The sequence below is a fragment of the Podarcis bocagei genome (assembly GCF_964188305.1).
Source record: "Podarcis bocagei genome assembly, chromosome: 14".
NCBI lineage: Eukaryota > Metazoa > Chordata > Lepidosauria > Squamata > Lacertidae > Podarcis > Podarcis bocagei.
In genome coordinates this window covers 13,878,460-13,892,055 of record NC_138139.1, presented here as the reverse complement: position 1 = coordinate 13,892,055, position 13,596 = coordinate 13,878,460, and the positions used below count along the sequence as shown (strand labels likewise).

At 43.2% G+C, this 13,596-nt stretch overlaps 1 protein-coding gene across 3 annotated transcripts in view; it reads left to right on the top strand.

Annotated features, from left to right (window-relative positions):
- FBN1 (fibrillin 1) overlaps window positions 1-13,596 on the top strand; it is a 220,725-nt gene that overhangs the window by 88,010 nt on the left and 119,119 nt on the right. For all 3 annotated transcript variants that reach the window (XM_081169954.1, XM_081169955.1, XM_081169956.1), the window contains exons 9-12: window positions 3,573-3,698; window positions 10,221-10,379; window positions 12,229-12,387; window positions 13,303-13,449. In XM_081169954.1, the coding sequence (XP_081026080.1) occupies window positions 3,573-3,698; window positions 10,221-10,379; window positions 12,229-12,387; window positions 13,303-13,449 (591 nt within the window). The remainder of the gene's footprint in view (window positions 1-3,572; window positions 3,699-10,220; window positions 10,380-12,228; window positions 12,388-13,302; window positions 13,450-13,596) is intronic.

Below are 13,596 nucleotides of genomic sequence, written 5' to 3'. Positions count from 1 at the left end.
CTTGGGGCCAGCTGAGCTCAGCCCGCCCCAAGCTTCTAGGTGCGCGCAAGCAGTCCGCTGCCGCCCCAAGCCTCGCGCACCCAGCGGGACCTCCTGCCGGGTGCGGGAGGCTTGGGGCGGCAGCGGACTGCTTGCCGGCACGCAGAAGCTTGGGGCGCGCTGACCTCAGCTTGCCCCAAGCTTCTGGATTAGCGCAGCGCTCCTGGGGGGGAAATAATTTTTTTTCCTTTATTTCCCCCCCTAAAATCTAGGTGCGTCTTATGGGCCGGTGCGTCTTATGGGGCGAAAAATACGGTATTTTATCTTATGTAAACCAATTTGCAAAGAATTTGCTCCAGACAAATACGGTTTTCATTCTGTCTGCCAGTGCCGTTGGCAAAAGGGCAGCCAAAGGTAGAAGTTGCAACTTCTCAAACACAGGAATCACTGGTAGTGTTTCTAGAGTTAAATTCAGTCACATCTTGATTCAAAAACCAGTTAAACCGGATTATGTGGAATTGAGATACCACAATTTAGCCCCATTGGTTTAAATCTGTTTAAATCTAGATTCTCTTGTTTAATGGTTGTGGATAGGACTGTCAGGATTTGGAGAGTAAGAGTGGATCTAGACACAGGTTAAAAACAGTATAAATACCAGTAAGTCAGAAATTAAATCGTCACAACAACAAAAAAGCCTATGTAAAAATCCATTTAAACTCCTTTTTGCTCTCTGGCACCATCTGGTGTTGGGATGTTTATAATGCATTCAAAACATATTATCGTGACGAATGTAGCCTCAGTGGGATGCTAAACTTGGATCTTCCTTAAAACATTCATCCTTACAAAACTGTAATCCTGCATGCCACAAAGTGTGTATCAGTGCTGCAGTTATATGGCACTGTGGGTTAAACCACAGAGCCTAGGACTTGCTGATCAGAAGGTCGGCGGTTCGAATCCCCGCGACGGGGTGAGCTCCCGTTGCTCTGTCCCTGCTCCTGCCAACCTAGCAGTTCGAAAGCACGTCAAAGTGCAAATAGATAAATAGGTACCGCTCCTGCGGGAAGGTAAACAGTGTTTCCGTGCACTGCTCTGGTTCGCCAGAAGCGGCTTAGTCATGCTGGCCACATGACCCAGAAGCTGTACGCCGGCTCCCTCGGCCAATAAAGTGAGATGAGCGCCGCAACCCCAGAGTCAGTCACAACTGGACCTAATGGTCAGGGGTCCCTTTATCTTTACCTAGGCTGGATAATATAGGGGAGAACCCACCACTTTTTATAGGTACATGGTGTAGCAGAACGTCAGCTGGAATGAATGGATGTTCTGTTTGAAAACCCTTATTAAGATGTTGGTATGTTGGGACAACAATGAAGAGTCATTCATTCAATAAGGCACCTTATACCTGTCTTGGTCAGTACTCTATTCATAAGTTTAGCAGACAGAAGTGTAGTTTGAGAAGATGTTGAACTTTTCTTTAGCACCCCTTTAAAAGCTTGTTGAACTGGCCGAGCAGGGAGAAAAACAGGGGCGAGTCCTCGGCCATGGGCACCATGCCCCCGGACCGTCTGAATTGGATGGCCTAAGGGTGATGTGGCTGAGGACCATTCAATGGCGCAGGGGCAATCCTGCCCTGGACGCTTGGGGAGGGCTTGCTCCCAGCCTGCAACGACATCTCCCCAGGAATGGGAAATAGCTTTCCTGTAATTTGAATGCTGTGCATCTCAGCACAAAACACAGGCTGGTTCCATTTCGAACGAGATGCTCATTGGCTCTCCCTGTTGCCTTTGACTCTTCAAATGTGTTGCTTCACTGGTAGAATTTACCAGAAGCTTATGGTATTGAATTTCTGACTGGTAACCTCTGCTGACCTTGACACTATTATTATTTGCCTTTGATTTGGACAATCCGCTATAACAATTGACCTTAGTTCACCAATGGCTGTGCACATATGGAGGCAAGATCACTTGCTGCTTCTTTCCTGAGTACAGTGCTGGGTGGATTTCGGCTCCTCAAACAGATTCTAAGCCTCTAGGTGTTCCTAAAATCTCAGCAACTAAAATAGGAATCCAGTGTAGCAACTATTTTTTTTGGTATGAACTGAGTCCTGATTCATTAAGGCATTGGGGGGGTAGTTGCAAATGGATTAGATTCAAGTATTTTCTGACTCAAGTTCCCTACTGTTTATCTTCAAGCTAGTGTTGCCTCTGTTTACAGAGGGTCTGGTCTTATTGAAAGCAAAATCTCCAGGTTTTATTTTAAGGCTGAGCCTAACCCAAACAGCCTTTCACTGTTTATAGTGCTGTTGACATTAATATAAATACCATTGTCATCAGTTTAAGCACTTTGGTTTCATTGAGGTAACGGCAAATATGGCTGATGACTTTCCAGACATTAGCAATAGGAGACAAAAAGTAAGCCCATTAAAAACATTATGTGCTTTTTTAAAAGAGACTGAAATCTATCTTGTGTATTGCTTGCAGCACTATGGTTACTCCCATGACATGACTACTCTCTTGCTCAGGGCTTGATTCCTAGAAAAAGAAAACTATTAGATTTCTCGACATCTGTTAGGAAATGCTACCCTCTGATCTGGTAAATCCCCCTCACCACAATTCATGATCTGTGAAGTCTCTCTTTTTACTCACAGGTGAAGAAAATATGCTTGTTCAGACCATGGCTGGATCTACACACATAAAAAACAACAACAATTAAGTTAAACGCATTGTAAACGTCATACAGGGAAATCCCATTGGCGAAAGATGGGACTCCATAGCGTCAGCTGGTGTCACAGTGTTATGGTGCATGTAAAGTGCTTTATCTTTACAAATGTAGCTGAGTCCCATGTTTGCCTTTTCTTCTGGGGTTGAACCATGGCACAAATTAAGCCTAGTTCAACTGCTGCTTCGAATATGTGAAGTATTCAGAAAGTGTGAGTGGAGCCTGTGATGTGAATATAAGAGCTCGTCTGGATCAGACCAAAACCTGCATCTAGCCTAGAGTCCCATTTCCACCCCACCCCTGACCTCCCATAGCCCGTCATATGCTTTCAGGAAGCCTTTAAGAAGGGCATGAGGTCAATAATAGTGGTATTCAGTTGTGTCCTGCTTCTGGAGGCAAGCCCACCATCAGCACTTGTCATAATTGGTCTCATTTAGGCATAAGGTTAAAACCTTTTTTGTTCACCCCAGGCATTTGGAATGTAAACTGAGCTTCTTTTGCTAACTGTGCTTAATCTCCTTTCCGACTGTTTCAGCAACCTTGGCAATAACTTGCAACCTTGGTATTATCAACATACATTAAGAAATTAGGAATTGAAAGCAAAGATTGTTGAATTTGGAATTTCTTTATTTTATGCCTGGTATTATGGTCAAGGGACGCGAGGTTTTGTAGGATACACAAGTTTTACTCACATGATGCATTTATTTCCCAATGTGTGGAGCTAGTTTTCATTGCAATAGATTTAATTGATGTGACTATAAATATTAAGGGTCATTAATATTCCCATCCGTACAATTCTCAATAAAGTTGCTGTTTTGATGGTATTGTTCTAACGTGATTGAACCTTCTTTTTCTTTTTTCTTTCTAAAAACCTGTAGATATCGATGAATGCAATACCATTCCTGGAATCTGTGATGGGGGAGAATGTTCCAACACAGTTAGCAGTTACTTTTGCAAATGCCCCTCTGGATATTATACATCCCCAGATGGCTCCAGGTGTATAGGTGAGTAAAAAAATAAAAATGCAAATGTAGACATGGTAGATATGGAAATGCAACGAAAAAATCTGTGAAAAGAAGTACATGGAACCAAACTTATTGTGGACAGATCTAATGGGCTAGATCTTTATTTTAATTTTAAATGAAAGGTTGGGAGACTAAATTGTTTATTTTTGTGTGTGTGTGCCCAATGGGAGCCTTCACAAAATGGCTGGGCATATTTATTAGTATCCCTCCTCATTTTTACGTGCTGCAAGATTTGGGCCAGGATTTCAGTTATCGTGCTTCCTTCTTGTAGTTTCCCCCTCCTCTAAATGCACATAGAAGTGAATAGAGGAATTGGCAGCTTTTTTATTTTAATATGTGATGCCCATTGACCTTCAATTTTGAATCCCAAGATCATGTCCAAAAACAGCTGGAGACCCAAGTTTGGGAAACTCTTCTCTAAATGTTATGGGGTACTCCACAACCCTCCAGAGTAGACTTGGGGATGTGGTGGGGAGTGCATGAGGGAGCGAAGTCCCGCTGTAGTAGCAGTATTCCTAGTGCTCACAAAATTATTTAGTTGAATATTGCCCTATCATTTAAAGTGTTTCCTGGAATGTTATCACCTGACTTCCCACTGTAATTTTCACATATTTAGAATGTGACCCATTTTTTAAAATGCTTCAGATATTTTAGTTATCATCCTACAACTGGTAGAAAGGACAAAAAAAACTCACCACTGTAATGGAAGTGTCATCCAGGGATGTCAGAAAAATTCTCCAAATTCACATTTATGCGTTAATTAGGAGGTGGCCCAGTACCTCAAAAACCCACCCTGGAATTAACAGCTACTACATCAGTTTATGTGGCAAATTAATGGCTGTGTTTTTGGTTTCATAAAGAGTTGTGTTTTTTTTTTATTTAGAACATAGCAATGTAGAGTACATTATGCTGAAGCTACTGCTTCCAAAGGACATCTCTGACTATTAGCTATTATGGCAACAAACCACCTGTTCTTGGCCAGCTCTAGTTATGTAAAGGTCCATTATCCCAAGGAATGGGAATGTGTCAGGCTGTCTACTTCACAAAAGAAACTGCTTTAACCCATCCTCCTCTTTTTAAGGAGTAATTATTAAAACTGGCACTGCTTGAAGATTGTTCCTTAAGTAATGGAAGTGTAATGATGAATGGCAAAAAAATAATAATGCACAATAAATATTGCTGCTGGGTAGGGGGAGCTGACCCAGCAAAATCCTACTTACACATTCAACATGGGACAAGGGAGGGGAGAGAATCAGTCTATGCGCAGGACAGTGAGGATGCGATTCCCACAACTGTAGTGCTACTTATGTTCAACCCATTTGTTCCTGAAATAAAGAGCCTTGAGTTTCACAAGCATGTTGATACTATTCAAAAGCATATGCATTTTTAAAAGTTCACATAGTCATACAGTTCAGCAGCCGGTATGAATAAGGATGCATACTCATGCACTAGTCTTGGCTGTCTTACACTGGGGTATACTAACAGACATAATATGAGGAGGAAGAGAAGAGAAGTATTCATGGGAGGAGAAGGCAGGAAGTAATAACCACTCCCTTTAGAAAAAAAAGAAGGGATTATAACAATCCCTCTCTTGTGACTTAACATCTTTTTTTTGTTAAGTCTGGACAGTTTCTCTCTCTCTCTGTGTGTGTGTGTCTGTTTGAAATATGATATGCACACAATCCCAAATGCGAACTCTGCATAGCACTCCATGTGAAATGGGTTCATTCGAGGGGAAAAGGCAGAGCAAAACGGACATGGAATTAGAACCAATGTTGTAAAACATACTTTCCCCTTAGAAATCTGGAATGGATTTAATTTGGGAGGTGATTCATTTGGGATTTTTTTAAAAAAAAATACGTCGAAGGCTGCTTTCAGTGGTGTAGTTTAGACATCACTGAGACTATTATAACTTATTTTCTTTGCTGATTTTCCCTAGTAAAATTTAATATATTTTGCACCAAGAAAATTTGCTCTTCAATCTATGATATAAAATATGCATATTTTTCTGTTACTAACATTGGAGGCTGTTGATGTCTGGATTTCTATACCACAGAAATAGAACTGCTATAGTCAAAATTCTGTTGTTGTAGGTCCTGCTCAACCACATCTCACTATTGTTTATCCATAGTTCTGAAAATGTAGCACAGCCTTCTGTAAGGTAATTAGGGATGGGTGGATCTGTCCATTTCAGTTCCCTCAGTTTCTCATTTTTCCAAACTTAATTTCAGTTTTCCAAATTTCTGCAATAAATAGCAGTAATAAAAAAAAATCCTCATGAAAATTCATCAGCAGTATAGTTCGAATTTCTGCTGCTCAAACACATTTTTGTATGCAGTTTTGACTAAAGCACACCTTTTTTGCAAGCAATTTCTTCATAAATTTGCTTATTTTCACTAATACATCCATTTTTATGCTCACTTTCTCCTAATATAATGCATTTTTTGTAAACATTGTTTTGTTGGAGAGCTCCACTGCAAAATTCAGAGAAGTGCTAATTTCAAAGGATGGCTGTGTTTTGGTTCTTGTATTGTTTCAGAAATTGTGAATTAGGTAAGTTGGCCTTTAAATGTGAACTGAATTGTATTTCTACCCCATTCTTGAAGGTCAGGCTAGAAGTTTCATGGGGATATGCTAACTCTTTCCTGCCCAAAAGTCCAATCCCATTGGGTATACATTGGTGACTATGCACTCCTTCCTAGTCTATGTTTTGTACACCAGCAATACTATTTTTATAGTATTCATCGAAACCCCTTACTTTAAAGCGAGGGTGGGGAATGTGGCCCTTCAAGTTTTGTTTGACCAATAACATCTGGAGGGCCACAGGTTTCCCATCCCGTCTTTAAATGAAGCATTTGGTCTGTCTCTCTGTTCCTTTCTTTCCCTTCCACATTCAGCGGAATTGCACAAACAACTCAAGTGGTTACTTAGAACAGGGGTCGGCAAACTTTTTTTGGAGAGGGCCGGTTCACTGTCCCCCAGACCTAGTGGCGGGCTGGACTGCACGCACAGGAGCGTGCACCCACAGTGGAGGGGGCTTCTCTCTCCCCCTCTGTCGTCCAGCCCCTCCCCTCCCCTGCCTACCTCCTCCGCCGCTCTGCCTGCAGTTGAGAGCTGGCGATGGTGGCGGTGGCTCTCCTTTTCGGGCCAGCTTTCTTGGGTGCCAGACGCAGGGCCAGCAGGCGCACCAAGCTCCAGCCCACAGCACGGCCATGGGGAGAGGCCGGTGGGCAGGTGGCAAGGCTTCCTATCAAAGCCTGGCCCCCTTCCTCCGCAGGGCAGGGAGAAGCCAGGAAGAGGGAGGGAGAAGATGCCGACACCGCGGTGAGGGAGGGAGGGGGGAAATTGCAAAAAATGGTGCCCCCCCAAAATGGGGGGGGGAGGCGATTGCACCGATCCAAGCGGCAATTGCAGAACCGTTTGTGGGCCAGATCCAGAGGGCAATTGGGCTGGATCCAGCCCACGGGCCTTCGTTTCCTGACCCCTGACTTAGAACATCCATTGAAGAAGTGCATGAGCTGAGAGGTACTCCCAGAATCCTTTGCAATGTTGCTGATAATTCTGGACACTGTTCTCAGATCATATAAGGCTATGTACAAATGAAGAAGATTGTGCCCCCACCCCCAGCATTGTCTATGATATTGCAGAGGATTCTGAGATGCAATTTTCTGCATACTTTCCCAGCTTAGGGCAGCAACATGTATCGGTCAAGCTTCAGCTCTAACATCAAATCAGTATGTTTTAATTGCACTCACTGGGCCCCTGCAATATGATCTCTTACAGATTTAAAACTTGGTTTCATTTCTATCTACATCTCCAGGCTGAAAGTATTTTAATTTAATGATTGGGTGTTTTAAGTGATGATAAGGAGCAGAGTGAAGGTGGTAATCCAGGACCGAAGCTATTATTAACTTTCAACATTATTTTCAAGACAAAATGTGCTACATGCAGAACGCTATTAATTATCCACAGATAGTTTGGATTTGTAAACTGCACATTTGCAATATAAAAAAGAAGCTAGCCAAAACTCATGGAACTGGGCGAAATAGCTAGTCTGGAATTAGTTTCAATATGATGCTAGTGAAGCCTAGCACCAGTTTTCACAAGATAATACTGATATATTTATTGCACTTTCTGTGCCTGTAATTCAGCTGCAGTGCTCATGTTGGCTTAGATGCATGTTAGATTTAAAAATGGCTCTCTTCCTTTTCCTGTTCCACACTGGCAAGATTCTCAGGTGATAAGTCCTGTCCAAATGGCCCTCCTAGCATCCTTTTTTGTTTTTTGTTTGGCGGGGGTGGGCAGAGGGGAAAGCCATTCTCCCTGAAGAACCTTGGAAAAATCTCCTTCCTGGACCAAATCGAAGTGGTGTGATAGAGGCATAAATGCCTATAGTGTACAGTGGTACCCCGTAAAAAGGTAAAGGTAAAGGGACCCCTGACCATTAGGTCCAGTCGTGGCTGACTCTGGGGTTGCGGCGCTCATCACGCTTTACTGGCCGAGGGAGCCGGCATACAGCTTCCGGGTCATGTGGCCAGCATGACGAAGCCGCTTCTGGCGAACCAGAGCAGCACACGGAAACACCATTTACCTTCCCGCCAGAGCGGTACCTATTTATCTACTTGCACTTTGATGTGCTTTCGAACTGCTAGGTTGGCAGGAGCAGGGACCGAGCAACAGGAGCTCACCCCGTCGTGGGGATTCAAATCGCCGACCTTCTGATTGGCAAGTCCTAGTCTCTGTGGTTTAACCCACAGCGCGTCCCCGTGTTACGTACTTAATCCGTTCCAGAGGTCCGTTTGTAACCCGAAACTGCTCGTAACATGAAGCGCCCTTTCACTAATGGCACCTCCCGCTGCTGCCGCGCTGCCAGCACGCGACTTCCGCTCGCATCCCGGGGCAAAGGTTGCAACAGGAAGCGTCTACTTCCGAGTTAGTGGAGCTCATAACCTGAAGCCTTCGTAAGGGGATGATACGTAACACGAGGTACCACTGTACACGTAATACTTATTTGGAGAAGTGTCAAATCTGATGGATACCATCATCTTCCCTCTTCCCAATCTCTGAGGGCAAAAACTTCGAAAGTTTTGCTGTACCGTTCAGTCAACACACTAACCCCTGAAGGCTGTCGCCTGAGGAAGTTTCTTCACTTTCCTGCATGGCATAGCTGGCCCTGTGGAAAAAGGTTGCTGTCCTGTTGTACTTGATAAGAGTAATCCCCTTGCATCTGGTGCCTCTGCCACAGTTTAGTGAGGGGTGGTGGTGGCCTGGCCTAAGGCATGCATAGTTGTGTTGCTTCTTTAGAGCAATGTGCATGAGAAGTGTCAGGGAACTGCCATCGGCTCAGGGGCGAGGGGGGGGGAAAGGCGGATGGATTACAGAGAGCCCCCAAAGATTGTGGGAAGCAGTACTTCCTCAGCAGAGGAAGGAAGCCACACCTCTAGTGGGGAGGAGATGCAGGGCTCGGAGGATGCAAGGCGGTGCCAGGACACCTTGCCTGAGCAAAACGGGGAGGAGAGAGGTCCCCCTTTACCCAAGCCTTCCTTGCGCAGAAGGCTTTCGCGCAGAGAGGGGAAGCGTAGGCTGGGGGTCAAGAGACTACTCTGCTGGGGAAGATTTAAGGACCGCCCACTCTCAGATTCTGCTAGTGAATGAGCAAGACATGGAATAGAGGCGCTCTGCATTGTAAAGGTTTTTTTAGCACCAATAATAAAGCTTTAGAACAGACCAGTGCCTGATTGCTCTCGAGCAACCACCCGATAGCCATAACAGCAAGCTACGGATTTTCCTTCTAGAAAAGGAAAGAAAATGTCTAGCTTCATTTCCAGGAACCACTCTGACTTCCTGGCATTAATTCTGTTCTCGTTCATGGCTGTCTGCCAGAGTTGAGCCCCAGCATCTTCCCTCCAACCTTAAAAATAAAATAAAAACCAGAGTACTGAATGGCATTCACTGGGGTTCTTAAGAACCTGCAAGACAGATAACATGTCGCATCTCACAGAAGGGCAGCTTTCTATGGTGGCTGCAGCGGTTGCATTGCAATATTTTAAAAATCATATCCTCTTCTCACTTTCATATCTTTCTTATTCTATTGTTGATGGGGAGACATTGATGGGGGTTGCCAGCTCATTTACTGGTCCTTACTCTTAAGCAGGGTTCCCCAAACTTGGGTCTCCATCTGTTTTTGGACTACAATTCCCATCATCCATTGCCACTGGTCCTGCTAGCTAGGGATGATGGGAGTTTGTTGATGGTTGTTTAAGGCTGTTTAATTGGTTACAATACTACTCACAGGTCCAGCTGCATGGTTATTTGACTCTGTGGTGTGTATAGTGAGGTTTAGGCACTAATTCCTCATGTTTGGATAAGTGAATTTTCATACAGCAAGTGTTAGGATAGCTAGAGCTGCTTGTATTCGGTGTCGAAAGAGATGTATTCTTTATAAACTGATGGAGTGTTCTAAAAAGCTGAAAGATGTGCCCGTTTCTTCCCCTATAACAGATGTACGTCCAGGATACTGCTTTTCTTCTCTCATCAATGGTCGTTGTGGTAACCAGCTCCAGCAGGTGTTGACCAAAACGCAGTGCTGTTGCGACACTGGACGATGCTGGTCTCCTGGCGCAACCAGTGCCCCGGAAATGTGTCCCATTCGAGCAACTGGTATGGAACCCATCATGTGCCAAGCATGTAGCTCTTATGAATTTTTGCACTGAAGACTCTGTGGAAATCTTATGGGATAATGATAACTTTGAATGAATGGCATTTTAATGACTGAAGAGAGCTCAGGCCTTCTCAAGTGGTTGAAGAAATATTTTTGGGGAAGCTCTTTTTTATGGTTGCCAGCTCTCATGAGAGAATGAATTTTCTCTGTGATAGTTGAGTTGCCTACTTTAAATTGCAAAATAGCCAGTATAGCTTGGTTATTGTTACTGGTAGCAGTGCTACGTGAAATCAAAGCTCAGCTATCCAAGTGGTCTGCCTGACAGAGAAGTATTTAAGTGAGAATGGCAAATCAATGAATTTAAGGAGCTCAAGAAGTACCCCCAAACAAATTGGGGTGTGTGTGTGTGAAATATATTCTCCCTCCTCACATCACTGCTTATGGCAGCGTTGTGAGCTGATTTTGGTTGGGGAAACAGCATGGGAGAAAGGGTGAAAAAAGCAAAAGCCCTGATGGAATTCCTGCTCCCTTCACCATGTTGTTTTGAAGTAAAGAAGTTCCTTTCTTTGTTTCATTTATTTATTTACTGGGTTTTTTATATCTCATATTCCTATCCCATTATGTTCTCAAGTGGCCTGCAATTCATGATACAAAACCTCAATAAATTTACCATAATGCAAGCCACACTAAGACTACAAGGGCATTCAAAGGTATGTTTTCAGTTGCTGCTCCTCAGTTAGGTTCATAGAGTTGGAACGGACAAAAATGATAATAAATATAATTCAGTTCATCCCCCTGTCAGTGCAAGAAATCCATAGCATCTTTGATAGGTGGCCAGACCATTTCTGTTTAAAAACCTCTAGTGAAGGAAAATCCTTCTGGTCTGTTTCACTTTTGAACAGCTCCTGCTGTCATGGAGTTATTAAGGTTTTATTGAAATTCATTGTGTTCAGACATAGGATCACAGAATCATAGTTGGAAGGCACCTTGAAGGTCATCTAGTTCAATCCCCTGTTATGCAGGACTCTCAACTAAATCATCTATGAAAGATGGTCATTCAACCTCTGCTTAAAAACCTCAAGTGAAAGAGGGAGTCAATTCCACGGTCAAACAGCTCTTACTGTCAGAAAATTCTTCCTGAGGTTTAGCTGGAATCTCATTCCTTGTAACTTGAAGCCATTGGTTCAGGTCTTAGCTTCTGGAGCCAGAGAGTACAAGCTTTCTCTCCCTTCCATGTGACAGTCCTTTAGATACGTGAAGATGGCCATCATATCTCCCTGCAGTCTCCTCTTTTCCAGGCTAAACATACCTAACTCCCTCACCTGTTCCTCATAAGGCTTGGTTTCCAGTGCCTTTATTGACATACCTGTTTTCTGCAATTTTTGAAAGAAATTGTATATAAATTGTTCGCATTCCCCCTAAAATGTAGTTTTTTGTATGCATTTTCACCTAAGGTGGGCACTTCGTATGCTTTTGTATACGCCTCCTGAACGGAATGCACAATATGTACACTTCCCCACATGAAATAAACTTCTTAAAATGCATTTTTGAACTGAAAATTCAGAGGTGCACAATCCGAAATATAATTGCATACCACTGTGTGTATAATATCCTGGAAATATGAATTAGATTGGTTCACTTTGGATGGCCAGTTGAGTGAAATTTTGCTCTAGCAAGAAAAGACACATGACTCATGCCCAGGGCCCTGCACAAACTTAACAGATGGTTTTACTTAGCCTACTTAACTCATTAAGGACTGCTTGACAACTGTATTTCATAAGCACCATTGTAAATCCCAAACTGGCTGTAAAGTCACTTTTCATTTGATAACACGGTGTTTTCTTTTAGAGGAGTTCCGCAAGTTATGCGTGTATGCCAGCCTGTTGCCTGGGAGACCAGAAGTCCCAGGTGGGCCTGTTTTCCCTCCTGTCTATCCACCTGTGTATCCTCCTCATCCAGTTTACCCACCACCAGATGCCGTTGTGCCATCTCGTAGACCAGGACCAGGTAAAAATGAAACAGAGACCTTTATTTTCTTATTTTTTGTGCATTTGTCTGCCTGCAGTGATATATTTCCTTGTCCTTTGCATCAGAAAAAAGTCCCAGGTGCCTACTTATCCAAGGTGTTAACCATTAGATGGTGGCACCTAAGATTTTGAATAATTGCTTTCCCTTTGTATCTGGTCCCTAGAAATTTAATGTTTTCACCCAGTCTCTGATACTGTGCTTAATTTGAATTGTTTTAAGATATCCCACCTCCATACAATCTTCCTCTGCCTCTTTTGGGTTTTGTTGAGAAACCAAGGAGACTTTGATGACTGGGGCTAAGGCAAAAAACTTTGGTGGAATGACCGTGGCTCAAAGGCTACGTGTTTATGGGATTCAATGCAAGCTCAATGTGTTTCATCTGGAAGAAATGTAATTTACCCTGCCATCCTCTAATGCAGATGTATGTGACATGCTGCAAATAAATCATTCACTGTGAGAATGACAGTGAGAGTTCAAGTCGTGGTGAAAAGGGTGCTGTATACATTTGCCAAAGGAAAAGCAACTGTTTTTTTTAAATCAGCATTCACACCTTTCTTTGTGGGTGCCCACACGCAGCACCTTGGGCCATGTGGGACCCACCAGCTGGTTGGGCTGGTCTGCCTCCCTGTGCTAGTCACTGGAGGTTCCCACCAAACCTCAGTTAGCCAATCAGCACTACAGGGAGGCGGAGCCAGTTGCTTAAATAGGAGGTGGAGTTAAATAGGAGGTGTTATCCTGTTGAGTGCTTGCATTAGTAAAGGGCAATGCATTGCATTAGTGAAAAATATACACAAATTGTAGCTGCTGGTGCATGTAGATTTAAATTAAAACTAATATACTTGGCACATAAATTGTGTAGGATTTTAAGTTTTTGTTTTTGTTTTAACTTTCTAGATACTATATCACTTAATGTCACTGGTATTAATGTGTGCCAGTCATATCATAATCTCTGCGTTAATGGACGCTGTATCCCAACTCCCGGAAGTTATCGCTGTGAATGTAAGAAAGGATTTGAACTGGACCCTAGAGGAGAGTGCATTGGTATGTGATTTTGTTTGTCCTTTCTATAGTGTCAAAAATAGCATTTTGCTAAAATACCTTTCCCCTTTGCATTCAGTAAAATGTTGATTGTTGCTATTTAAAAACAGAAATTATTGACTAGTTATGTATGCCATATCATGAACTTGT